This window comes from Microchirus variegatus (genome assembly GCF_963457635.1).
Source record: "Microchirus variegatus genome assembly, chromosome: 1".
Taxonomy (NCBI): domain Eukaryota; kingdom Metazoa; phylum Chordata; class Actinopteri; order Pleuronectiformes; family Soleidae; genus Microchirus; species Microchirus variegatus.
In genome coordinates, this window is record NC_139802.1 from 33,319,831 (window position 1) to 33,346,986 (window position 27,156).

The 27,156-nt window shown below is 40.1% G+C and overlaps 1 protein-coding gene across 1 annotated transcript in view; it reads left to right on the forward strand.

The window, feature by feature from the left end:
* Positions 1-27,156, forward strand: part of LOC310944722 (receptor tyrosine-protein kinase erbB-4-like) — a 277,925-nt gene that overhangs the window by 178,378 nt on the left and 72,391 nt on the right. Inside the window, exons 4-8 of the mRNA XM_083910530.1 lie at positions 15,466-15,604; positions 18,829-18,890; positions 22,537-22,655; positions 23,355-23,496; positions 25,057-25,170. Of these exons, the coding sequence (XP_083766656.1) occupies positions 15,466-15,604; positions 18,829-18,890; positions 22,537-22,655; positions 23,355-23,496; positions 25,057-25,170 (576 nt within the window). The remainder of the gene's footprint in view (positions 1-15,465; positions 15,605-18,828; positions 18,891-22,536; positions 22,656-23,354; positions 23,497-25,056; positions 25,171-27,156) is intronic.

The window sequence follows — 27,156 nt, forward strand, 5'->3', positions numbered from 1 at the left end:
ACATCCAGTTCGCCTCTTTCTTCACTTTTATTTTGATGATCATCTCTTTTCTCTCTCTCTCTCATTTCTTTTAACCATGTGAAATTACCCATCTGGACGGTCGCCAAATAGCTCAGTGTGCCCCAAAAGAGAGTTCTGACTCCGACTTCCCATCTGGCAGCAATGTCTCCCCTCATTCCTGTGCTCAGAGAGCAAAATGTCCACCCCCCTCCTCACCTGTTCTCCCATCTTTAAGGCTCACTGGGACCGCAGTGACACTGCCACACTCTCGCTCCCTGGCAACAACCCAAGCACCCTCTAATTTAACGGTAATATTTCACTCGCTGCTGTCTCGCTAATTGCCACATTTTTGTTTATGTTTCTCTTTTTTTCCTCATTCCGTGAGTACTTTGAATGCATTTAGGCCAAATTACCAACAGCAGTTGTTGTCGAGATGAATTGATTCATAGACTTCATTATAATTAACCCCATGTGCATCTTCATTTTTAGAGCGTGACTATCGATTCACAGGTTCACCGGCATTCGGAGCACTTTATCACTTTCACACTTGCTTGGCTAAATCAGCAAAATGGAGATTTGATGGAGTCAGAAGCGTATATAACAGTATGGTTTTATTTAGCTGCACCATAGTTAAATAGTTAGTTTCAAATAGGTAAAAGATAAAGCCTCTGTTACATCTCTCAGCTTACTTTTTTCCTTCAGTTACTTAATGTTATCTACAGTAAATGTGGTGTTTTTAGAACCTCAAACATAAATCAATATATATCTGTCAATATTTGCTTTTCCTCCATTTCTACTATTCACTGAGAAATTAAGATGAAGAAAGAAACATGGCACTTACATTTTTTTCTTGTAAAACAAAATGAAAAAGGAAATATTGTATTTTAGTGATGACATTTGCAAAGAATCTCTTTACACAACATGAAGCATGTGATTTGAGCACCAAAATGTGAAGTAATTACTGAAAAAAAGATCAAATAGAGCAAAAGCAGCTAATGCTAATACCCGCTCTAACTCCACTCTGTTGTGAGGAAGAGGGAGAGTATAGAGGAATGGGGCCCATTAATAATGAATCCAGTGTCATCATTAAGGCGGCAAATGATTAAAACATATCTCGCAGCTTCAAACGCTGCTTTGCAATCCCAGAAAAACGCTGCAGTCGTGGATCTGCAAAAAGCAACAGAGCCCTCCATTCTGATGTATGAAATAAAGTTTTGCTCCTCTTCTTTCATCTTTATCACCCCTTTTTGTTTGTGTTGAAAGACCAAAGTACCCGCTTTGCCTTTTGCGGGGTGAAAAAATACACTATATTATGTTATCATCATAATTAATAATTATAATGTTATAATCATGTTCATGCACCATTTGAATTGACCGACACTAAAGTTTCTTCTTCTAACAATGTCTATAATCTGCACTGTTGTGTCACCACAGTCAGCCAGAGAACATGGAGTCACTCCTGCAATCATCCACCGAGCTGGACTCAGCAGAGATTGGGAAGTGATGATAACAACTCTATTATAATAAAGTGATTTTAATCCCATCTTGAACACGTACTGAGTGTTGGTACCTTTTCACCCCCACATGAATAATAATTACAGTCACAGTTACCTGCTGTTTTTTTTGGTGAATATGCTGATCCACCTATAATTTAGGGCACATCTAATGTGACACTTTTGAAAAAAGGGTGGAACTGGAGTTTTCTAATGATCGCTACATGCTCAACTACAAATAGAGAGACAGAATATTTCATTGCATTGCAATGTTTATTGTGTCTGAGCGGGACTTCAGACCACAAAAAAAGTGCACTTCCTGGTTTCATCGTGTTGGGAAATGCGGACTTTATGTCATTAGAAGTGATGCCTTAGTGTGACGCTAAATGTGCCAATTAAGAGTGAGACTTTTAATGGCTGTGATTTAAAGGGCTGTCTGCTCAAATGTCTCGTAAGTGTTGATGGATAGATCATAAATGTGGATATAAAAATATAAATAAAAGCCAAATCTCATAAGGAAAAAAAAACTCTTTAGAAAAAGCCCTATCACTGGTAAAGAAGTGAATGAAACACTCTGTGTGTGTATCATCAAACTCAGTCATTAGAACTGAATTTATTTTTATTTTATTGAGGAAATAAGAATTACTTTTGCCCTGACTTTGGAGTTTTCCCCGATTTGTTAAATTTTTTTAAATGATCTCTAACTTCTCCAACTAAACGCTGGAGAAGAAACTTTTTTTTGTGTCTTCTCCTAAATCTTAAGATTTAGGAAAACGTTCTCAAGATTTTGTACCAATGACCTCTGGCTCAATGTCAGCGCGTTCTAGTTTCCCTATTGACTTTCAAATGATAAGCAGATATATGAATTGTTAAAAACACACAATCCTGTAGTTTTTTTTTTTAATGAACTTGTTTTGAAGTCTCATTACCTAAGACTAAGTCTAAGGAATATGTTCACCACTTTTGCTGTTAGACAATATCTATAGAGATAATCAACATTTTAGCTCATATGAAGGAGTCTCCTGTTTGCTAAGTTGTTGTCACTTGAATAAATCTCAAGGATTTAAAATGACAGTCTCAAAATTATACATTTGAACTTAGTGAAAGAGGCAGCAGTAGATCAGCAAAGCCTGTATACTATATGTCACATGGATCTGTGCTGTAGGTGCACTCATGATAAATTGAGGGAATAATACACAACTCCTTATATGGACATCCTGGGGTTGTGTGTTTATAGGTCACATATTCAGGCTTTTTTAAGTTGCTTGTATTTTTCATACACTGTAATAATTATTTCTGTCTTCTATTTGGATATTTGTGGGGTCCAACTCTCCGAACCGAGGTTGAGGGTCAGTTTTGTTTCTTCCAGTCAGGCTAAGGGCGCTACAGAAGGTTGTATCAGTCTCCTAGAACCTCACACTACACACACCGTAGAACCAGATGGAGGCAATTTACTGGTCATGGGTGATTTGCAAGTGTCTGTGTGTGTGTGTGTATCCTTCCCTGTATGTCCCAAATTACCCGAGTGGAGGGATGAGTGCAGCAGCTCAGTGCCAGAAAATGACAAATTGCCCATTTAGCCCTTTGTAAGTGTCAATTTTAATGAAGCGTTTTAGCTCTGTTTCTGACACTTCTTAAGCATTGTGCTCCGTGAAATCGTAACAAGTCTAATTTGAATTACAAAAAACACCACGTCAGGCAGGGCAGCGTGAGTTTGTGCCAGGGCACCAGGTGATCCTGTACACACACACATTTAAACTTCATTTCTCGGGTTCCTGACTCAGTAGTGGACATTTAATAATAACCCACATTTGGAGTTATGAGGCGAGCTGCTCAGCGGCTTTACTGTCTTGATGGCTCCCCTACGGTCCATTCACTGTGCCCTCTAAATTTCAGTTTGATGTTCTTAGCTTGGGCAGTCGCAACAAAAACACTACTTCCAGCACAATAACAGAGTGGAGGGTGTATTGACTGTAGGGGTAAAAGTCCAGTGTTCACTGCGTCTGTGGGGAAAAGGAGACACAACATGTCACAGCAGTTCTGTGGCAGTTTGAAACTTCACCCGACAATCTCTTTGATGGTGTGACTTACTTGACCTCTGGGTCACAGAGACCTATTAAAAAAAGTTTATAACTTTATAAGAAACCAATATTTAAAGCTGTAGTGTGTACGTTTTTGTGTTTTTTTTTGGTTTTTTTTAGTGCTGGGCACTTTAACAACGTTAACGCATGGCGTGTTTCCATGATGACTGACCGGGAAAAGAGTCCAGGCACCGTTTTACCAGTTCGGTTAGCTGCGTTAGCTCCTTTTAGCGTTGTTAGCATGCTAACAGTCGGACTGGAGCGGTCTGTTTATTCAACGAAAAGAGCAGCGCTACAAATAACCAGCGTACCTGTGCACTGCGTATGTGTGCTTCTGTTTTTAAAGTTTAGCGTTACTTTAGAGCAAGGGTTTTGATACCTGAGGGCCAATTTAGGAACCCAACATTGGACTGAGGGCCACCAAAGGAAAAAAAATGGAAAGAAATCCCATTTGTAATAATTTCAATGACCAGATTGCTATTCTACAGTTTACACTTACTGGTCTGTATCCAGTAATGTCCAATAAACATTTAACAAGCTTAGTAGCTCCTGGATTAAAACTATCAACTTTGGCTCGCCATTGGCTCGCGGGCCGCACTTTGAAGACCAATGCTTTAGAGACTTGTTTTAACAATCGGGAGTCACATATACATGGCGCCACACGCGTCTTCTTCCCGTCAGTCGTCACGGAAACGCCTCATTCATCCATTGTTTATTGCTCTCTTCAGTGATCCACTCACGGCCGGCTTGGTTGTATGGCATCACCTGTTCTGTTGTTGTACTAGTAATATTTAAGCTAAGGGTTTAATTTTTCCACTTTTAAACTCCAAATGTGCTTTGCATTTAGATTTGAAACAAATCTAAATCTGAATATCTGACGTCTGAGAAAGAGAGAAGATTGCACCCCCATTGGTCTGTGGAAAACAAGCCTAAATAGATGGAGAAAGTAAAGGATGTGAAAAACAACGATGCACAGCTTTAAGTTCTTATAGTTTTGATATTATTTTCTCTGAAAGGAGTCTGTAACTGTTGGGTGTGAATGAATTCTAATCTTCTCTAATTCCCCCTTTAGAGCACACACACACACTCACACACACAAGCCGGTGTTGATCATTGATGACCACTGCCGCTCGTTACCTTGATTAGTATTCAGCGTTGCGTTCATCTCTTTGGCTGGCTCTTTTGTTTGCCCGCACTGATTGGAGGACCTCTGGATAATTTAGATTCAGGGAAGCGGTGACAGAAGAGGGGCTTATTAGGGCGAGCCCATCCCGCCTTAAGTGCAGAGTCTCCAGTTCCATTTTCATTTGCCTCCATTATTGAATCTGCTGGCTTCTCATTCGTCCTGATTGCATTTTGTGTCACCTCTAAAATAAAAAAAAATAAAAAATGAAAAAACATCAGCGTCCCCTCAGAGGTACTGTGACACTCAGGTGGAAGACAAGTTTTGAAAGAGAATTTCCTTTTTTTTTTGTTTCCAAGTTTATCTTATTTGAGTCAAATATCTGGAAAGTTTTAGTTAATTCTCTTTTTGTGCAGCCTGTGTTTCTGTAAAAGAGAGTGAAAAGGAGAAGCCATAGAAGACAGTCGATGGGTGGAGCAAGAGTGGGCGTAGGAAAAGAGGAAAAGACTGATGGCAGGGATTTATTTAGCGTCCATTGAAGCAATAAGTTGAAAAAGAGAAAAAGAAAAAAAAAGAGGGAATGTCATCTCCGCCTCCGCATCTTTTAGCTGCCTCTTCCTGCGCCTACACAGCCTCCGTAATCACCCAACATGAAGCATTTTTCATAAGGATTCATTGCAAAACAATATCATTCGAGACTGCGAAATTTAATCAGGGGCGTTAAAACACAATTATGGTTATCGGGAACGACACAGCAGCGGCGCACGGGAGAAAGGGGGAGGGAGATGGAAGGGACCTTCCCCACTCTGTCTGCGCCCTCGCGCTCCTCAACCATTTGTCACCAAGCACAATATCTCTTTGGCTGGCAGAGCTAATAATGGAGAAGTAGGGGGGGTTGGGGGGGACGGGACTCTGGAGACCCACTGACGCTTCTGCGCAAAGATCAGATAAGTTCTTCTTGAAGTCAGAGACCCGGCGAGCCACTGTGGATTAACTTCTAATGACTGTATCATTTATAAAACGCAGCATGCCTCCCTCTGACAGCTTTTTAGGTGTGTGAATAATGCAGCTCCTTATAAAAGGTGCAAAATGTTTCCTCCACCGGAGAGAAACCGTTGCACGCTTTGCTTTTTTTGCGGGGGGAAGCTCATTTCATTTTGGTCACTCGTACAGTACCACCAGGACCCCTTCTGCTGACGCTTCGCTTTAAAGTGCTTCAAGGCAAACTGGCTGCTTTCTTCTCTCTCTATTATCTTCTACAATCTGCAGCCATTTATCTACCGGCGGCTTGTTTGCAGTCTGGAGTCTTAACACTTATTCATGGGATTTGAGAAGTCGTTTTCACTCAAGCAGCTACTTTCTCAGTAGCCTCTGTGTGTTTTTTTTTTTTCCTTCACTCTTTAGAGTAAACAGGCTTGGAGGCACTGTACAGTGTACAGTGCAGTGCTTCACAATTACACACACACAGGGTTTCCTCAGGGACAGACTGCTTGTTTTCCAGTCAAGTCATGTTTTTCTGTTTACCCAAAAATTGCTCCGTCTTACTGCAAATTGTCAGAGGAGAGAAATCCACAGCTTTAATCCGACCGCAAGTTCAGTTTAGGTGATACAATAACTTGATATATACAATATTATGCAGTGACAAACAACTATTTAATCTGAGTGTCCACCTAAGTTTGTTGGACTGGGAAGGAACTGGAGCGAGACGGAAGCGACCTCACAGAAAGGCCCCAACTGGGATCCGAACCATTGATCTTCTTGCTTTGAGGCAACAGTGCTCGCCACTGTGTCACGACTTTTTAATGATTTTCATACTTATATTTGGGACTCTGGAGGCCCAATGAGTAGGCAAAGTGTGAAAAAAGATGACTCAGTCATGTTTTTGTGATCCACCTCAGTCTAAGTACAGGAGATAAAACACACAATGTTGACTTCTGTGTCATTGTTACTCAACAATGACACATTCCTGGAATTGTTGCCTCGCGGAGCTCCGCTTTGTCCCTGAAAAATGCGAGAGTGCAGGCGAGGGTATCCAGAAAAAAATTAAACAATGAAATAGTATCCATGAGGGGCGGATGTCTGCAAAGTGTTCTATTCTTGGCTCCACAGTGCAGCACAGAGTTCTACACAAACTTCCAGCCTCAGAGGATTTACGAGTCCAGTGGATACATTTTATGACGGTAATGTGCCGGCTAGACGGCAAATGATGGCAGACATGTTTATTAGGACACCAGGGAAGTAGGTTCACTTGTAGAAATAGGGTATAATATGTCTACTTAACAGTTATTTGATTTAAATGGGGATTTCAACTGACATGACATGGCAAAAAACAGTTGTAATAAAAGGTGTTTTCATATTGCCCGGCTTGTTTTGCGGATCTTTTTTGCAGCCATAAATATGTGAACTTCAAAGTGCAGTGTAAAAGCTGCCAAACTGCTCTGCAGCTATTTAAGGGATGTTTTTTTAACAACTTTTTTGAAGGTTCACACTCTTACTTGGAGTTTTTTTTCTTTTACCCCTTCTCACTTTGTCTTTTTCTGCCTCTGAGAGTTGTAATTTCTGCACATGATTGTCCCTATTATCTTGGAGGAAACTGAAAACAGCTTTAAAAAAAGAAGCTTTTTACACAAGCTCTCTGTGTCGCTGGGTCTCTATAACTTTTACTTCACCGGCTCTAGTGTGAGTCATTATTTCCCCGCAGTTGCAGATTTGTCGCCGTTTTCAGTAAAGCTCATCAGTGTTCCCCGAAGAGGTTGCACTCTAAGAAAATGAAGGCAATTTGTTTCGTTCCTCCAGTTCGGCACCTTCTGTCATGCCAGCTGTCTGCACTGGGTCACAGACCACACAGAGCACCAGGAACTGATGCGTGTAAATGACTGCAGAGAGTTTACATTAGATCAAATAAAAGTCTCCCAAATAATGCTCTGGCCTGCTGGGTTGCCAGTGAAGCCACGTCATAAAAAAACAAACAGTGAAATTGTTCATAATAAATTGTGGGTCTTCTTTATGCACCACCAATCCCTTGAGACCAACTTTAAAACACTAATTTGACTCGTTAACTGCAGTAATTGCTGTTTGTTTGCTACCTCGGTGTGTGTGTGTTTTGAAGCTACCGTCGTCATTGAAATGCACTGCTTCCTTCCTGTGCACATTTGACAGTGCAATCAGTGACTCATCTGCTGGACAGATTTCACTAGTTGTTAAAAATACCTTCAAAAATAGCATAATTTGTCAGGAACCAACTAGCAAGAGCAGGAACTACTAATGCACCAAAAATCAAATCTGGGGATAAATAAAGTAGAAGTAATAATCAGAACATGAAAATGTAATTCTAATCAATATGAAAATCTGTGACTTGTTATGCACACACGGACTGTGGAAACAGGCATTTAATAACTTTCCAAAACCTCAACATTGCATGTTTTTATATCTATAACTATCCAAGAGTAAGTAAGTTTATTGATATGCGTCTCCAAGAGTCAGAAAATACCGTAAATCAATCGACAATTTGACCGACAACCAAATGCTGATGTCTTGCACGTTTTGTGATTTCAATAAAATACACATTTTAGATGAAACAGAAGCATATTCAGGAATGTATGTATGTATGTATTATTAATTAGTAATTTATTCACGCATTGTGGAGGAAGCAGTAACAGCTACGACTGAGCCCAGAATATCCCGGAGTGGCTGTGGTTCAGTGGTAGAGTGGGTTTTCTTCCAACTGGAAGGTTGCGGGTTTGATCCCTGGCTACTAGCTACATTGAACACATGGGGCATGATCTCTTAACCAGAAGTTGCTCAGCTGTTGCTGCAGCATGTGAATGGAAAAAACAAAACAGGGTTTTGAATGTAGATGTGCTGTATGAATGTGTGAATGGCAAAACTGTGGTTCAAAGTACTTTGAGTTGATGTATGACAATAGAAAGATGCTTGTTGCTGTTGGACAGGAGGATTTCACATGTTTTCTTCTACATCTGCTTCTCACTTTTGTGTTCCCTTGTTCCCACGTGTTTGTTGAGTCAGACTATTAACGCAGTGATAGAGGGTACGGGTCGTTTGCGGATGACAAGGATGGCGAGATGATCCTAATAAAAAAAAAATAAGAGCATCGCTGATCGTCCAAATGCTCGAGCTGTGTGTGATACGTGACGACGACCGGCGCCAAAACCAGACAATAACAGCAAACTCATGGACTCATCACTGGAGGACAGATCACTACATATGGCCTTATTCATCAGTATAATTAGGGCAGAGAAAGAGATGCACATGGACAAGTGGCGAGCAGCACTGATGAAAGCTCATCAGCCACTCCCTACAGAGCAATGGCCACTGATTGGTGCTACGGCCATCATTGCCTGGAAACTATTTCAAGATATGGGGTTCTTTTCGCTTGGCTGAACGACGGTGAAATTACCTAATTGGCTTGAAATGGCAGCTTGGCACAAGGATAATTCCTTTGATTCCTGAACAGTTTTTTTACACGGATTGGCCTTTGGTGTGTGTACAAATAAATAGCTTCTATGTTTTCTGCTCTCCCTGTGTAGCTCTTTTTGTTTGGCTAGTTCAGACTTGATGTAGCACCGTCTGTGCTCATGTGATCAGATTACGTGGCGTTAAAAAGGCGTCTTGGATTCGTCTCCTGTGACCTCATGAGATCAGTGTGTCTGGTGTCAACTTGTTTGTGTGCGTTGGAGAGAGAGAGAGAGAAAAGAAAGGGAAATCTTTAGTGAATCAAACCCCTACTCACGCTGCTGTAGATTTTTTTCAAAGTGGCAAAGATATATGAACTTATAGGAGGTCTCAAATGTCTTCTGAGGACAGATTATATTAATGAATGCTCAAAAAAAATTTCCCCCCTGAGGTCTGATGTGTTCAGACCACTACTTAAAAAGTTAAATAAAAGTTGAATACAGATTTAACAATCATGCCGTTTTTCAAATATTGTCAGATTTCATCATTCATCGTTCACTAATTTTGTTAACTCTAATGTCATTCCTCGTTCCTTGTTGGTGCCCCACAAAGTTATAATTGGTCACATCGTAAGAATAACAGAGTGCTGTGGATGTATATACACACAAATTTTCTTTTAGGGCTTCTTTACTTGTATTCTTTGTGCTTAAATGTCCAGTCGATGATAGGATTATAAGATCGTTTGATTGGACAAGATGTGTTAACATGCACTTTGATGGCAACTATAATGAAAGTACATGCATCTAAGAGCTTCCTCACTCCTTGTTAGCACACACTGGGAGAATCACCCCCTTCTTATCTTAGTAAAATGGTACATTCCAGTTTAGAGGAGTAAGTACACTGTGAGTTTGTTGAGTGGAGATGTTTGAATAGTTGTGGCTGAATTCATTTAATTAAAAATAATTTTCATTTAATTTCAAGTTGTTTTCAATGAGTTGTGATTTATTTTCAGGAAGAAGAGCAGTAAAAAAAATTTAAATAAGAAGAAAAAAAGCAGCATTTGAAGAAAGCAAAGCCACTTAATCAGCGAGTCATTAATGCATAATCAGTTTATCAAGTCTTATACAATCACTGGATTCTCCTCCAGAGACGAACTCACACTCTGCTGCACAGCTCCACGTCAAATCTTATTTCTCATTCAGTGAGACATTTCAACTTTCCCTCAGTGTTATTTTTTCTCCCCCCTCTCTCTCCATCTCACTGAGACACTTTATTTTACTGCCAAGAGAGATGTAGCAAAACTTGCCATCAGAAACAATTTTGAACCAAACATGACCTGAGCATATGGCAATCGAGTCCCCGACGGACACACGCGCACTCGCACACACACATAAAACGGAATTGCTGGTAGCTATATCACCCAGAGAAACACCCCAGCACAACTTGCGGCTTTGGTCAAACATGCCGAGCGATCAAAAAGGGAGGACGAGTGCTTTATTTTGTGTCAAATCTAAAAGGCTGCAAAGTCCAGGGAAGCATGAATCTCAGGCAAGCTGCTGTGTAGCAGTACAGATGTTTTGATTTACATAAGTTAGAGATGCAACTAATGATTATTTTTGTAAACGTATCAGAAAAACATGGAAATGATGATGTTCTCCAATGTATTGTTTTTTAAACATTCACACTTAAGAAGCCAAAACTATCCGAATTCTTGTTTTAATCATGAAAAAAAGCTTCAAATTGATTAATAATGGATTAATTGTTTCAGCTCTAATAAGTTATATTTATCATTCTTGGATATTTTGTATAGGTGGATTATGTGGTATTCAAGCCACAGTTCTAACCTGTTTTCCATCATTCATATTCATACTATGTCTATTCTGATGTCTGGTGATGTCATTTGTTTGTTTTATGAACTTGACGACATGAGGATGAGTAAACAGCCACAGTATTCGCCCTCTGATGGCCATTTCGAGAGATTTTACAGATTTTAGGACAGCGTTGGCTTCCCTCTCTTAGAAGAAGAAGAGTGTTTTTACTAAGGTTCTGCAATTAAAAGAGTGAGAGTCAAATGTCAGCGGGGGGGAAACCACATATTGCACTCATCAGCTTTTTTGGCCAAGATTATTAATAGTGTTTTTTTTTTCTTTTTTATGCACAAAATTAAAATAAGTTTTGCTTTATACAGTCCTGTTCCTCTTCCTTCTTCGTTGTATAAGTATATGAAACATCACATTTTTTCAGTCATAAAGTTATGCAGGGATTTTTAAAGCTGCAACTCAAAAAAGCTTTCATTAATGAAACGGTAATGCATTACAACTGCATTCAAGAGCAATGCTGAAAGAAAAAAGTGTAGTGTGTGTGTGTGTGTGTGTGTGTGTGTGTGTGTGTGTGTGTGTGTGTGTGTGTGTGTGTGTGTGTGTGTGTGTGTGTGTGTGTGTGTGTGTGTCTGTGTGTGTAAAGTTAGGAAGAATTACTTCCTCTCTCTTTTTCTCATCTTGTTCTCTTTGCTCCGACTGGCCTCTTTTCTCCAGTTTGCAGGACAATGGTTTTTATGGCTGCCTCGTGAATCAAAAAGCATGTGGAGGGTGAGGAGATTTGATGGTGGTGAGGCTGCGGGTTGTGGTCAGCTGTATATCTCCCATCCTGATGGAAAGATCGAAGCGTAGGGAGGGGGAGGAGAGGGAAGGACGGCTGGGTGGAGACTGTCCCCTGGTTAATGAATGACCACCTGATACTGGCTTGAGTTAGTGTCCTTCAAAGCGTGAACAGCAGAGAGTTGAAGTAAAAGTTACATAAAAGTATTGCCTTTTGTGACCTGAAAAAAAGGCTCCGTCAAGCAATACTATCAGACCTGACTGAGGGAGCGTTTGTGTGTATGCAGCAGCAAAGCAGGGGCATAAAGAAGCATTTATGCAGAGGTGGAAAGTAATACATTACATTTACTTGCATTACTGTAATTGAGTAGGTTTTTTGTGTACTTATACTTTTTAAGTAGTAAAAATTATTAAATTAATCACACACTGGAAACGTTGGCAGTAAATGATGAGGACAGGGGAATGAAGACAGGTGAACTGGTGCTGATTAAGGACAAAGGTTAAAGTATTTATGACCCATTTTGACTGACACATTATGTGTTTACATATTTTATTATGTTGGCACTTTTCATTTTTAAAGGTTTGCCTTCAATTAAAAACAGTTATTATTATTATTATTATTATTATTATTATTAATAATAATAAATTATTATTAAAAACAGTTAAAGTGAGATTTGTGTCCCTGTGTCCTTTTTGCACGACACAAGAAAGAACCCCAACCTTATTTAAAAAAAGAACTAAGTAACTTTTACTCTGAGTAAATTTTAAACAAGCTACTTTATTTATATTTATTTATTAATTTGTCGTACCTTTACCCATATAATTCACTTCCAGAAACTCTCAATTTACAAGCGCAGTGCTACTGTTGCCTCCCACAGAGAGAGTCTTGTGGAGCTGATGGACTTGACGGTGGTTTGATTGCAACCGAAAGTTGCATACTACAGCTTTAAACGTCAGATTAAATCTGTACTGAAGGTGATTGGAGGACACCCAGAACCATAATCTTCTTGTGACTCGATCCCATCGCCCGTATTATCTCTATATGATTACTCTGTGTATTTTTTTTTGTAGTAGATCTAGGTCAGATCTCATTTCTTGAGTGTTGTTAATGGCACCAAAACATGCTGACAATGCATTCCATGTACTATTTGAATAAAGCACAGCCTGTCCATTTTTTTTTTTAAACCCACCGTCCATGAATGTAAAATGCCCTCTTGATGAATCGTCTATTGTGAAGGGAACATGATTACATGAAGCCGCGGCTGCAGGCCATTCAGCGTGCAGATAGAGTGCTGTGTCACCTCTAAGAGGGCTTTGAATGAATGCCCCCGTCTCGACCAAGGCCCACTTCCTTAATCAGTGTGTCGGATGGTAATGATTAGCTTCCTGTGTGCACTTCTGTGTGGCTGCTGAACTGTCCACATAACTCATTCACTGTTAATAATCTGCCTGGGGAGATATTACCCGTTTTTTACCTTCAGCTAATCCCACTTCTAATCTGAACCGCATTGTTCCATTTTGTTATTATTTTAATACCAAATTTCATTTATTGTGACAAGTGCTTTCATGGAATCAGGCAGTACTTTATTTTCAAGGAGAAGCGGCGAACGGAAGGTGAATTGTATCTAAATCCCTCATCTGGGTTAAACATTGCGGTCGACTCACGTGTTAGAGTAAATTAGACGCCGCTGTGTTGTTTCTCTCCTGCCTTAGGTCACGGCTTGGGAGGGAGAGGATTACTGCAGCATCCTGTCATTCTGTGTCCGTATCCAAAACCTGGATTAGTAACAGGGAATGAGATTAGTGTTTGTTATCAAGCTCTGTTCGCAGGCATCTGTTGAAGACACTGGTGCATAGTTTTTAATATTAATTAAATCCAGTGGAGCTTGCTTTATCTCTGGTGTTACTTTGCAGCAGGTCAAGAGTTGTTTTTTTGGGGGGGGAGGTTTCCAGTCATGCATATGCTTAGGGGCCTTAATGTATAGAAAACATTGGGACAAAATGCAACATTTAAATGCAAATAAGCCCCCTTTCAATCCTCACAATGACACTTGATCCATTCATCGCCTTAAAACCATTGCAACATTGGAAATACTTATTCAATATAACCCCATTTTTTTCCTACATAAGATGCTTCTGTGTTTGTTTAATTTGCATTCTACTACAGCGTCTGATTAAATTTGACCACTTTTTTAAAATGTATTTTTTCCATCTTCACTCAGATTTTTGACTCTTAAAACTTGACCGAAACACAGTCAGTGTCTGGCTTTTATTAACTTTGAAGAGAGTTGACTTTGACGTTGACGTTTTGTCAATTTTATTAATTTTTCTTTTCAATCCCGACGTCCTCTGTTGGAATGAGACATGTATCTCAGAACCACTGTCTGATGATCGAATAACACATAGCTCTGGAAATTGAAAATAAAATCACCTAATGGTACGATTACTTTAGACTGAGCCTTCAACATTTTTATTATTTGTGCATGTATGAAAACGCCTGTGAGAACCAAAGTGAAATATAGATGTTTTACCTTCTTAAAGGTAAAAAAGTAGAATGACGTGTAACCTGTAACAAACCAAAATGCTTTTAAGATTCATATTTAACGAACCCACCACATTAAAATATTCACATCAACTGTTTTTAACAGGAACTCGAGCTTTGTTTCACAAGTTAACCCTTGAACATCGAAGCCACAAAATTTCCGTTTGGACTTTTTTTTTGCTTCTTTTAATCATAAAATGACCAGAAAATGTCCTGTGGCTAAATGTGCCAAGTTCCAGAATAAATGTCAATATCTGGCAATATATGCATGTTAAAATAGAGTAATAACACATTTTATTGTTAATAAAAATAAAAAGGTTTATTTAGACATTGTATGTTACATTTTTGCCTAAAAATGGAAACCATAGTAGAGGTGTTCTTCCCACTCTCTCTTCTCTGGTGACAAAGATGCAGAGTCACCGGGTTCCTCCAACAGCAAGAGCGAAATTACCGTAATAACCACACTTTGGCTTTGACGAGCAACTTTGGAATGTTTCCAAAATCACAAACTGTCGCATAATTACAGTAATGTGCTCGCCGTTCACAGTGGACAGTCCTTCTCTCATGGTATTATAATAGATAGTAATAGAACAAACTGCATTAACATGCATATGAGCCCTTTTGTTTCTTCTGCTCACACTGAAACTTAACACCAGTCCTCATTTACAAAATGCTGCATTCATGAAGACAATTAAAATCCCTCTCTGAGGATTTAAATAAAGCTCTGTATCTGCACCAGTTTACTATTACAGTTTTAATTAACTCAACAAGTATCTGGTGTCTTCCGCTGACATTCCAACTCATTAATTTGGTCTAATTTTCAAGCTAAATAAAATAACTTAATAGCGGTTGTATAATTAGGAAAGCAAAGATGCGTGCACTTTTCAAAAACAGAGCTGTTGTTCTTAGAGGGTGACATCAATGTCCTATTTTCTTTTTTCCTCCCTTTTTTTTCTGTGAAGTACTTGTGTATGAAACGTGATTGTCTCTGGACGTATTATTGAATTACTGCATGCATTTGTCAGTAGCCTTAATCGTCATACTCAGATGCACTTCCCCAGAGCGCGACGTGCATCATAATACTTTGAGACACAGCACCGATGGGAGTTAACCTTGAAGTATTGATTTTCTGCCATCGTGTACATGTACTATATATCCCTGCCTACAGTATGTGCTCATTTATCTCTCCCTTTTTTCCCCCTCTCTTCCTGTGCAGAGATACTGAATGGGGGTGTTTATGTTGACCAGAATAAATTCCTTTGTCACGCGGACACCATCCACTGGCGAGACATCATCAGGAACCCCCAGGCTGAGCTGCTGGTGGTGCCGTCCAACAACAGCAACTTGGGATGTGAGTATCGGACAAATGCTGTATATGAAAATAGCCTTCTGTTTTGAGAAGGGAGGTTAAGAAAGTAGAATAAAAGTAGAAGTTATCCACCAGGGGTGACTGTTCTGAAAAAAAGAGCTTCTGTTTCCCATTTGAAGTCTCATTTCTCCTTCAATTGAGAATTATGTCAATTTTTGTGTCTTATTTTTCCATTTAGAGGATATAGATGATAAAGCATATCACATAAAAACCTGGAAACCAGTGTGATTGACAGCTACTGGTAGTGTGATGTCTGTACATTTTCCGGTTTCAAAAACATGGTGCGCAAATCCTACTGTAGGTGCGTGGCTGGCAGAGTGCAATGTGCAGAAGGGAAAAATATGATTTTATTCACACGCCAAAAAGAGGACACGATGTTAATAGGGAGTTTCCACATGTTTACCATTCAGACTTTAGTCCCAAAAGCTCTGATTTGGAATTGTATGGTATGTATTTTTTAGTGTTTCCTTTAGGAATAAAGTACCAAAAATAACTGGCCCTAACCGTTCCATTTTTGGCATCCTTCCCTTGGTTTTCCACAGTAAAATGGCCCGGTACAACAGTCAGCTGACTGGGCGATAGGAAAAAATGTCTCTCCTTGTGATCGGTGTTTCTTCAACGCTCGCAGTCTACCGCTTGATGTCTTGTTGAGACAAACAGCGCAGTTGTAACCCAGGGCTTTACCATTCCAAACCCTACCGTACTGTTTTTATTTTTTGTTGCCGTGGTTCAACCTCCTTTTGGCACCTTAAAGGTGAAGTAAGTAGTTTATAGTGCCATCTAGAGGAGAGGCTGAAATTTACAACAAAGAACTGCTGCTCTGCTCACCCCCTCCCTTCCCTGAGCGCTACGGTATCCTCAGCCGGTCAAATGTCGTCCTTGTCGTCTTTCTCCGTGTCAGCAGATGAGGTTCGTGAGGCGAGGGAGCGGCCGTTACAGACGAAGCGGAGAGAATGGGGGCGGGACTTCCGCTACAAGTAAAGAGACGCTTGATTTGTTCTCTCGCGTTTGTCCTTACAGGCTCCGGTAGAAACATGGCGTCTCGCTGCTAACAGTGGCTATGCGACCGCGGCCCGCGACCATGTTATTTTACATGACTTTTTGAAACACTACGAAAATGAAACAAAAACTATTAAACAGCGACTAGACAATGCAGGAGCACATAATATGTATAAAAAAGTGGATTTTGGGTTATATAAACCCATAAATACTACACAGTGTCCCTTTAAAGGTGAACTACATGCAAACACACACACGCTAACACCACCACTACCAGCAGCAGCAGCACTTGAGCTCCAACCACTTTTTTATTCATTCTTTTTGCCTGGTGGTCATTAGGAAGCGAAATCACATATTATTTGGTCAGCATGTAAACCTCTGTATTGCAGTGGTTTGGTTGTGGTTCTGCAGCATGGCCCCTGTCTGCTGTGCTCTTTTTAAATCCCAGTGAATCTGACAGCTGGTTTGAAACTAACCCCTGATGTCCTCTGTCTCGCACACACAACCCTTCCTCCTTTCTCCATCTCGCGGTCCCTGCAGTCCCTCAGCTTTGGACAATAACAGGCATCACTATCCGGCGGACACTCCATGTCAAGAGGAACTGGCTGTTAAAGATGAACTTTCTCAATCCTTTTCACACATTTCTTGCTCATCAGCAGAGGGCTGTCTCACATTATGTCAGGGTGAACAACAGTAACAGCACAGGCACACAAAGACATCAGCACTGGTGTGAATGTGGAAAGTTTCTCTCATGAAAGTGACCTTTCGTGACGGAGCTTAAGGACATCAGCCGTGATGCAAATTATGGCTCAAAATTGTGAATTATTTGCTGGTGAATTTTGACGCACACTCTCATAGAAAGCGATTCATTATAAGCACCAGAATAAACAGAAATGGCGTGAAGAAACACAAGGGAAGTTTACTTTTCACAACTTCAGGACGCACATTACGATGTCTGTCAGAGAGTCGGAAGATTTTACAAAGGTTCTGTTTGTCGAGAAGCTTTCTCTGCTGTGCCCTTTTGCCTATTTTGATGTTTTTGTTGGATGTCAGATCGACAATGTGCAGTCTGATCGGTTCAATGTGTACCAGTCGGAATCAAACTTTAAACATAAACTGGGAAAAAATAAAGACAGTCAGACAGAGAAATTCTGCTGTTAAGGAAACAATCTTTCTGGTGTGCAAAGGCCTTCGTTTTGTTTCTGTTTCTCCTCTCTCTAAACTTTCATCTCATAAAGTTCACTAAAATTTTTATTAAATAATAAATAAATTGATCTCTTATTGGGCGTCGGATTAAAAAAAAAAAGGCAGATGCTGACATGCGTCAAAATGCCGAATATCGGCGTCGATAATCAGTCCATTCCTAAAAAGAAAAGACCACAATTCTGCTGCTCAAAAAAACGCCAGTGGTTTGACGGCATGAACCCTGTTTAGCTGCTGTATACATGTAAACGCTCCCTCGGTCAGGTCTGATAGTTTTACTTACTTATCTGATGAAGCCCTTTGTCAGATAAAAGACACATTGTGTTGCATCATTTCACAAAGTTTACAAAGACCAAACAGAGGCAGAATAATAAATATAAACAACAAATAGCTTTAAATGTATACATTTTATTTAATAAAAGGTTTTAAAAAATTTCCCTCAGTCACAAGAAAAGCTGGTTACTGTAAGGTAAACACTTACAAAGTACAACATGTGTAAAACTGCCATTATGTTGAGTGGATGGCGCTGTCTGTCAGAGGAGGACGTGGAGGAAGATGAAATGCAACAAAGAACAGAGGAGGTGGACCTGGAAATGACAAGAGAGTGTGTGGGAGTGGAGGTTGCCAAACGGGGGGCCCCCTTTGCCAAGCTGGAGTTAGTATTTAACATTAACAGTCCCACTGTGGGAGTGGTGGAAGGGACACGGTGCCAATCTGCTGCTCTGTCCCACTTACTCTGTAATTAACCCGTAGTCAATTAAGCCTGGATGATGATGGAGGACTGGCACATGAAGGCTGTGGGTTTTCCTGTCAGGCCTGATAGAAGGAGGAGTAGAGGCCTGTCGTTTATTTACACCTCGCCACAGTAAACCGGGTCCAAAGGAGAGTCGACAGATCTGTCACTGTCACTGTTCTGGGAAGTTTTGTGTGTTTGTGTTTGTGTGTAATTTGAAGTTTGTGAAAGAGTTACGTGTGTGTGTGTACGTGTTTGCGCTTTTCTGCAGGCAGACGATGTCATCGCACGTGCAATGGACGCTGCTGGGGCCATCAGGAGGACCAGTGTCAGACCTGTGAGTATTCAGGCGCACGCACACACACACAGGTTTGTGCAGATATTCTGAGTTGACCTATTTTATTTGGACAGTCTGAACAATGCCTAATCCTCACCATTATATCCTACTTCTTTACATAACCAGTTGTTCAGAAATTAGGTTCTACCTTATTAGGACCAGGATTATATACATATACATATACATATATATATATATATATATATATATATGGCTCACCTAAAAAAGGGTAACCACAATTTTACTTTATTTTTTTGTGATTGCAATTATTTTATAGAGAGTATTGTTTTCAATTATGTATTACTTTGTGGTGCAACACAAATATTGAGAGAGGCAGGGCGGAACCTTTGTTTCCCAAGAGTTGCCCGGGGAATGGTTAGGGGGCGCAACCGTACCGTTTCTTCACCTGTCTTTACGTCTCTCTACTTCACCTGCTTAATACAGGTCAGTGTGTTTGTACACCACGATTTCACTACATTACTTTGTTTTATATTAACAAATATTAATAGCGCGAGTGTTCGTAGCATACTTTTTTAATGTTTTTATGACTAAATGACAGGGGACAAACAGGAAAGTTGTCCGCGAGGACGCCATTTTGTGTCGCGCGCGGCTGCGGTTGCACTATTTAGAGCGGAAATAAAGTACATTTAAAGTTCAAGATGTGATGTATTTAAGTCTTTTTGGAGAGATAGCACAAGCACTTTGTTTTATCTATTAATTTCAGTGTCCTGTTATGGGCGCAGGATAGGTATATATATATATATATTTGTATATTTGAGGGATTACTATTTTACCAGAAAATGGTAAAACATTTACTGTACTTAAGTCTCAAAAGTCATTTTCTGATATAAGATGTACTTAAGTGTTATAAGTAAAAGTATACAATTTATTTTGGAAATGTAGTGGAGTAAAAGTAAAAGTTACTAGAAATATAAATAAAGTGAAGTACAGTAAAGAAGTATTTGTCCTTTAATACATTACAACACTGGTTTCAGTCTTTCAGTCTATGCTAAGCTAAACTTGATTCCAAAATGTAAGGATTAGAAAAAAAAATAAAATATATCTCTCTCTCTTTCAGAAATAGAGAGAATAAATGTATTTCACAAAATTAAAAACAGATATTCCTCACAGACACTGAGAGGGAAACTCTCTGGAGCAGGATTTAGGTGACAGTGAAATCCAGGCAATTGAAATTCAGTCAGTCAGTGTGAGCCGTTATTTGGTGAAAGAAAATTGATAATACAGCACCGTCTGCTTTAAAGTAAACCTATAATCTGCTATAGTCTCTTTTAGCCCTGGATTATTATTATTCCATTTTTGCCATGTGATAACTCAGGTGCACATCTGTTTTTCCACATCAGTCAGTTGGATAAATCTGAACATGAAGGGGTGTCTTTGTGCGTGTGTGTTTTAAGAGGAGATGAACAGAATAACAAACAGATGGAATAACGTGAAGTTAATATTTGTGCACTTCTGCTGCAGCAGTAGAAACATCACAAGGACTAAAGAAATGTTAGTTCTCAGTGTAATTACAGGATGTTCTGCTCTTGTTGTAGAGACTGAGGGAGAGCGACTGGCCTGTTTTTTTCTCTTCTTCTCAGACTAACACAGAATTCCAGACTACAAAGCCTTGTCTTTCCCTCTCTCTCCCGCTCTCTCTCCACTGCATCATTATGTTCCCAACATGGCAGATAGTGAGCACAGCAGTTTTTATTGCTTTCACTTCAAGCTCCTGCTGACTCGATGGCTGGTCTTTCTCCTGCTGTCCTAATAATATGTGGGAGGCTCCTCTTTAGCACAAGTGCTGGAGCAACTTTGATGCAACCGCCGCGAGCCACATAAAAGTATCGGTACCTACTGCACTAATAATACTGACTCAGGCAACTAGCTAAAGTGTTTACAGCATAAATACTGTTTTTCATCTAGTTGCCTCATGCCCTCATAATGTCCTCACTTCACTTTCATTGAATTTGATAGATTTTTCATCTTAGGCTCATATTTGATGTTTCCTGGTCCAAAATCATAAGCGTAATCATACTTTCCACATTCTGTGTCGACAGAGAGCCTCTACGCCAGAGGTCGCCGTGTTAAATGACCTGGGGGCCTATGGAATGGATATTTTATTTTATTTTATTCAGTCTTTCAGTATATGCTAAGCTAAACTTGATTCCAAAATGTAAGGATTTAAATTTTTTTATCTCTCTCTCTTTCAGAAATAGAGAGAATAAGTGTATTTCACAAAATTAAAAAAATTATATTTCTTACAGACACGGAGAGGGAAACTCTCTGGAGCAGGATTCAGGTGACAGTGAAATCCAGGCAATTTTTCATCTTAGGCTCATATTTGATGTTTCCTGGTCCAAAATCATAAGCGTAATCATACTTTCCACATTCAGTGTCGACAGAGAGCCTCTACGCCAGAGGTCTCAGTGTTAAATGACCTGGGGGCCTATGGAATGGATATTTTATTTGCTACTTAAAAAGTGTTGTTTGAAGATATTGAGACACAAGTCTGATTCCATAAATATCAGCAAGATGTGTTTATTTTTGAAATGGAACGATATGTAGTTCACAATTGTATACAAAAACTAGAAAAGCACTCAGAGAGCGCAGACCTCCTTTAAAGCAGCTCAGCACAACAAGGGTCCACATCAGTCTAGCATTCCACACACATTCCATTCAGTAGCAGTGATTACGTGTTCTCATTTTTGCCCACATTGAGCTGTACATGTGTGTTTAATGGTGGACCTCCTTGCATAACATAGTGCAATCGTCCCATGGTTAAAGTGTTCTTTGTGGTGTCTTTTAACCAAAATAAGAGTGCGACACCAACTTGAAGAGAAAGTGTTGTGCTACGGCAGGGTTTCTCACTCTTGGTCCTGCATGTTTTTGGTGTTTCCCTGCTCCAACACACCTGATTCAAATAAATGGGTCGTTATTAGGCTTCAGCAGAGCTTACTGACGAGCTGACCATTTGAATCAGGTGTGTTTGAGCAGGGGAAACATCTGGAACATGTTCCACCAAACCAGGAGTGAGAAAACCAGTCAGCACGTAGAGTAAGCTCGGCCACCAAATGTGGAGGCACTCGCTCGTGGTTATGTGCAAATGTTGACATTTACGTCAACGTCGACATAGAAAGTATGACCTTGACTGTATGACCTTAATTGCACCTTTGGTTTTTCTTGGTCAAAAATGACCAACATAGGAAAAGAGTGAGTACAACTATATTATTTTCAGCATTCCTATTCTATCCTATTGTCTGCTCATGCCTGTGTTTCCTGACCCAGTTGGCCGACTTTTCCACAGACATTCATTGTATAAAGGTAAAAAGTGGCAGATATAGCTTCCGTCTTAGCTCACTGATGCTTGAGCAGCTGGTTTGTGAGAAGTACATTCAAGGGCACCTCCAGAATAACGGTTGAGAGAAGATGGTGCTCCATGTTTATATCCGGTTAGTCAAGCCAGTAAAATTATGGTCACAACACCACTGGTCTTGCTTCTTAGCCTGATGAAGTCTTTATAATTTGATCGGCACATTAGATGCTATTAGTGTTCGGCTATAACGTGAGAGGGAAGTTTAAGTGTGTGTCAGTACCTGTGTGTGTCTGAACCTTTAAAAATCATTCTTTTCATTTTTCTGGGCAGTGACGAAGACGGTGTGTGCAGAGCAGTGTGACGGTCGATGCTTTGGGCCCTACGTCAGCGACTGCTGCCATCGTGAGTGCGCCGGCGGATGCTCGGGCCCCAAGGACACGGATTGCTTCGTACGTCAGATTGCACACACACACACACACACACACACACACACACACACACACACACACACACACACACACACACACACACACACACACACACACACACACACACACACACACACACACACACACAGAGAGAGAGAGACACGTCCAAAGCCAAGCAGTCATTTACTTCAGCATCCAATACTCTGTGTCCATGCAACATCTGTTTGTCATCCTCCCCGCCACAAAATGGTCCACTTTGTTTATGGACTGACAAATTGTTTGTCATTATACCGAGCCGTAAAAAAGTCCACCACGGTGGCTCCCTCTCCAAGAACAAATTGGTGATTCAGTGTTCCAATTAATACCAACTCAAGTTCTTCCTGTTACACAGACAGCGCACAAAACAGAGCAGAGATGATATTATAGTTGTAATTCACAGAAAGGAGAGGTTCATTCAATCCAATTACTGCCGCTGTAGACCTGTAGCAAAAGATGACAAAAAACACTTAAGGGGATTAGAGGCAAACATTTCACCATTTACATCATCGGCTGTGGATCCAATCTTTCTCCCATTTGGCAGTGGGAAAAAGGCACCGCTCGTGTCTCAATCTGACATAAAAATGAAATGCTGCTCTAATAATCATTCAGTCAAAGTGAAAGACACTCGGCTCACCAATTAGTGTCATGTATGATGTTTTCTTTTTGTCTTTTTACCCAAAGGCCTGCACCAACTTCAACGACAGCGGCGCGTGTGTGACCCAGTGCCCGCAGCCGTTTGTGTACAACCCCATGTCTTTCCAGTTGGAGCACAACCCAAGAGCCAAGTACACCTATGGAGCCTTTTGTGTCAAGAAATGTCCACGTAAGTCTCCTATGAGGCAAAATGGTCTCTCAGACGTATTGCAGTATTTGAGTCCATTTTACAGCTAATCGAGTAATCTGTCGATTATTTTCTCGATTAATCGTTTGGTCCATAAAAGGTCAGAAAATGTTAAAAAAAACATTGATCAGTGTTTGTCAAACCTGGAAATGACAACGTTCTCGAATGTCTTGTGTTGTCCACAATTCAGACTCCTACAATGAAGATGAGGACTGGTTTTGTTAGGCGTTTAAAACGTTAATTTGCATTGCTGACATATGCACACTATTGCATGCTCCTGTTCAAGAACTGCTTGTCAATATCTAATCAACCTATGACATGATATCAACTCCAAGTCCAAGTTTCTGAACCGAGCCTCAGAGTGTAAAGAATGGTGACTTTTTGTAAGAATGTGGCATGGTTGTCAGATTGAGTATCTCAGAAGCTGCCGATCTACTGGGATTTTTCCACACGCAGCCATATTTAGCATTCAAAGAAAATTGGTCTGACAAATAAAAATCTATATTTCTTCGCCCAGGATCACGGAGAAGAAATAGTAACTCAAATAACCACTTGTTTCAACCAAGAAGAAGACCATAATTGAAATGAAAAAAAGACAAACCCTAAATTAGCTATTTGGTGTCTTCTGTATAAAATAAAGTCTGCATCCTTAAATAATAATAATAATAATAATAAATTAAAGTTTCTCCATTAAGCTGAAGAAGATTGTCCTCAAGGTTTAAACATGTATTTTACATAAAAATGGAAGTCGTCTTCAGGTTAAAAAATCAACTCCCATTTATTTTCCTCTAAACGTGAACATCATTTGCTAAACTGACATCATTTTCCATTGAAGGAAAACTAAAACAAGTGCTTGAGACCATTAACCATTCGTTTAAATGTGCACTGATGTTATAAATCAAGTACGAAGTACGCTAATTTTTCCATAGCTCCTTTATCAACCGGACGTATCATTCCTCAGTCATATTGTTACTTCCTGCTTGGACTCCATGTGCAAACCGAAATACTCCTATAGTCCGTGTGGGTTTAAATATTTTGGACACCGCTGACTTTTTGTGCTGACACAGACTCTGGAGATTCATGGCTCAGTGAGGCGACTCCAAGAAACACAGAACATGCAAATAATGTAATAACACCCTGCCATAACATAGATGCTCATAATGAGGCTCGCAATTAATATTCATTGTCTGCACAAGAAGAATTTATCATCCAGAATTGAGACGTAAATAAATAAATAGTGTGCTTCAATCGGGTTTGGAGTAGCTTAACTAATGCTGCATGTTCCAGTTATTAACAAATGATCAATACCCAGTCACACCTTCCCTCTGCTGCCACCAAGTGCTAATTTGGTTAATTCTTTTCCCAAGCAATATAGATAATTAGCTTTCATCGCTATACAAATGCGATTAAATGACAATCAATTTCTCCATATAAGCGGTGGAGAGTGCTCGATTTCACTGCTTTCGCGTGATGAAATCCACAGTAGCTAAACGACAGAACTTTTCACAGCAAAGGCTAACTCTCCCGTTTCCGTTTTCACAGATAACTTTGTGGTGGACCACAGCTCCTGTGTTCGAGCTTGCCCCAGCAACAAGATGGAAGTGGAAGAGAACCGCATCAAGATGTGCATCCCCTGCACGGACATCTGCCCCAAAGGTAACGCAGGACTGTAATGAGGTCAGATTTGTGTGCAAATAAACCAGTTAAAAGTCAGAAAAACACACTATTTGTAACTTGTAAACAGCTTCAAACGTTCAAGTATAATTAACAAAATCTTGAGTAAACACAACATGTAGATACAAAACCCAGCTAACCGGTACTAAAACAGTAAACTGTGAGGCTCATTCTTTGGTCTGTAAGTTTCAAGGCAAGTTTTAAAAAAAGGTGACACATTGAGTGATATTTTTTTTTTCTAGCTGATATCACGAGCACACTATTGATGAAAGCACAGCACAGTATAACTTTATTAATCCCAAAGGCAATTCGTTTTAGGGCAACTAGCGAAAAAGACATAAACCGGATGCTGACATGCACTGACAAACATCCACAATAACAACACAGTACACACAGTCAAGAGCTCAGCTGCTGGAGGAAGTGCACATTGGCACAGAAAGTGTCTGCAGCAGTGGAAATTGTCTTGGAGATGGAAGTGCAGTGTCGGACAACGTTGAACCCCAAACTTCAGTGCATAAAATCAGGTTTGGAACCCCTCCTCCTCACATCCTGGCCCGATGCACTTAATTTTACTGTATGGAGAAGAGCTTACTCAGTTGAACCATTTAAATCTAATAGCTTTAAGCTAACAGTGATGATACTGGATCAACAATAGCCCAAGGGAATTACTTTAAAGGAATTAATTTAATTTATGTTTAAACAGAGCCAGTTTAGCTGTGTTTATATTCCACGGAGAGACTCGTTCTAAACGTGTTCATTCTGGACTCGAACCCCTGTTCAGTCGTAGTATTGACATCCATCCTGACTGATCCGCTCACATACAAGTAATCTGTCCTGAATGGGTCCTCAGATCTGATCACAGATACCACTGTAGAGTAAGACTCATTAAAAACATAATTTTGTTCTGATCTGATCTCATGTGGTCACAGGAGACACATCCAGGACCAACAAATGTCAACAAATTTGCATACTTGGACATATCCATCCATGCATCTTCTACCGCTTTATCCTCCACATGAGGGTCGCGGGGGGAGCTGTGCCAAACACAGCTGACACACCTATGGTCAATTTAGTGTCCAATTTACCTAATGCCCAAATCTAGCAATATTTTTGGACTGTGGAAGGAAGCAAGAGAGGCAATACTGCTAACCACTACCACTGAGATACATGGTAGGACTTAGGACAGATGTTAATCCCAGGTCTGATAAGGGAAAAAATCTAGCCAAAAACAAACATCACTATGCCAAGAAACTGCTCTCACCACATGAGCGTAAGCTAAAATCCCACCAAATGTCCACTGTTCACTTCACGATAAAGGATTCATCACTAAGGTAACTTTCCCTGTGGAGGGGAAGACATGCAGTGAGACTGCGGCGCCCATTGATTGGCTAATCTCTTGATTATATCGTCACGCAGCAGGGAGGGGTTAATGAGGGAGAGCCCGAGGAACTGTGGGAAATGATAACAAATTAACATTTCAGATATGGAATTGGCTGGTATAAATCACTATCAAAAACTGGTTACACCACTTAATGCCAACCTTATTCATCATCTCTCCTCCTCCCCCCGTCAGAAAGACTTGGCTCGCACTAAGACTGCATGTGTAATTAATGCCGATGTAATGAATTCATTACAGAAAAGGAATTGGCTCCAGTTTGGCCTGTGCTTTCACAGAGAAGGTTCTGCGGCCTTGTCTATGCACCAAAGGCCATGGCGTATTTCCACTAAAGAGAGAAGAATTAATAGCTAATAGTAGTTTCACTTGATGAGGTCGAGGCTATACAAGGGCACTTTGAGAATATTTAACACCATTTGTTCATATCTGAAATGCAGAAAAGCGTTAATTGTGTTGATTAATGTGCTGCTGATTTTGCTTTTTCAGCCTGTTTTTCCTTTTAAATAGACTGAATTTAACCCAAACCCAATAATACAACATTTGTGACAGCACAACAAGGCATATTATCACAA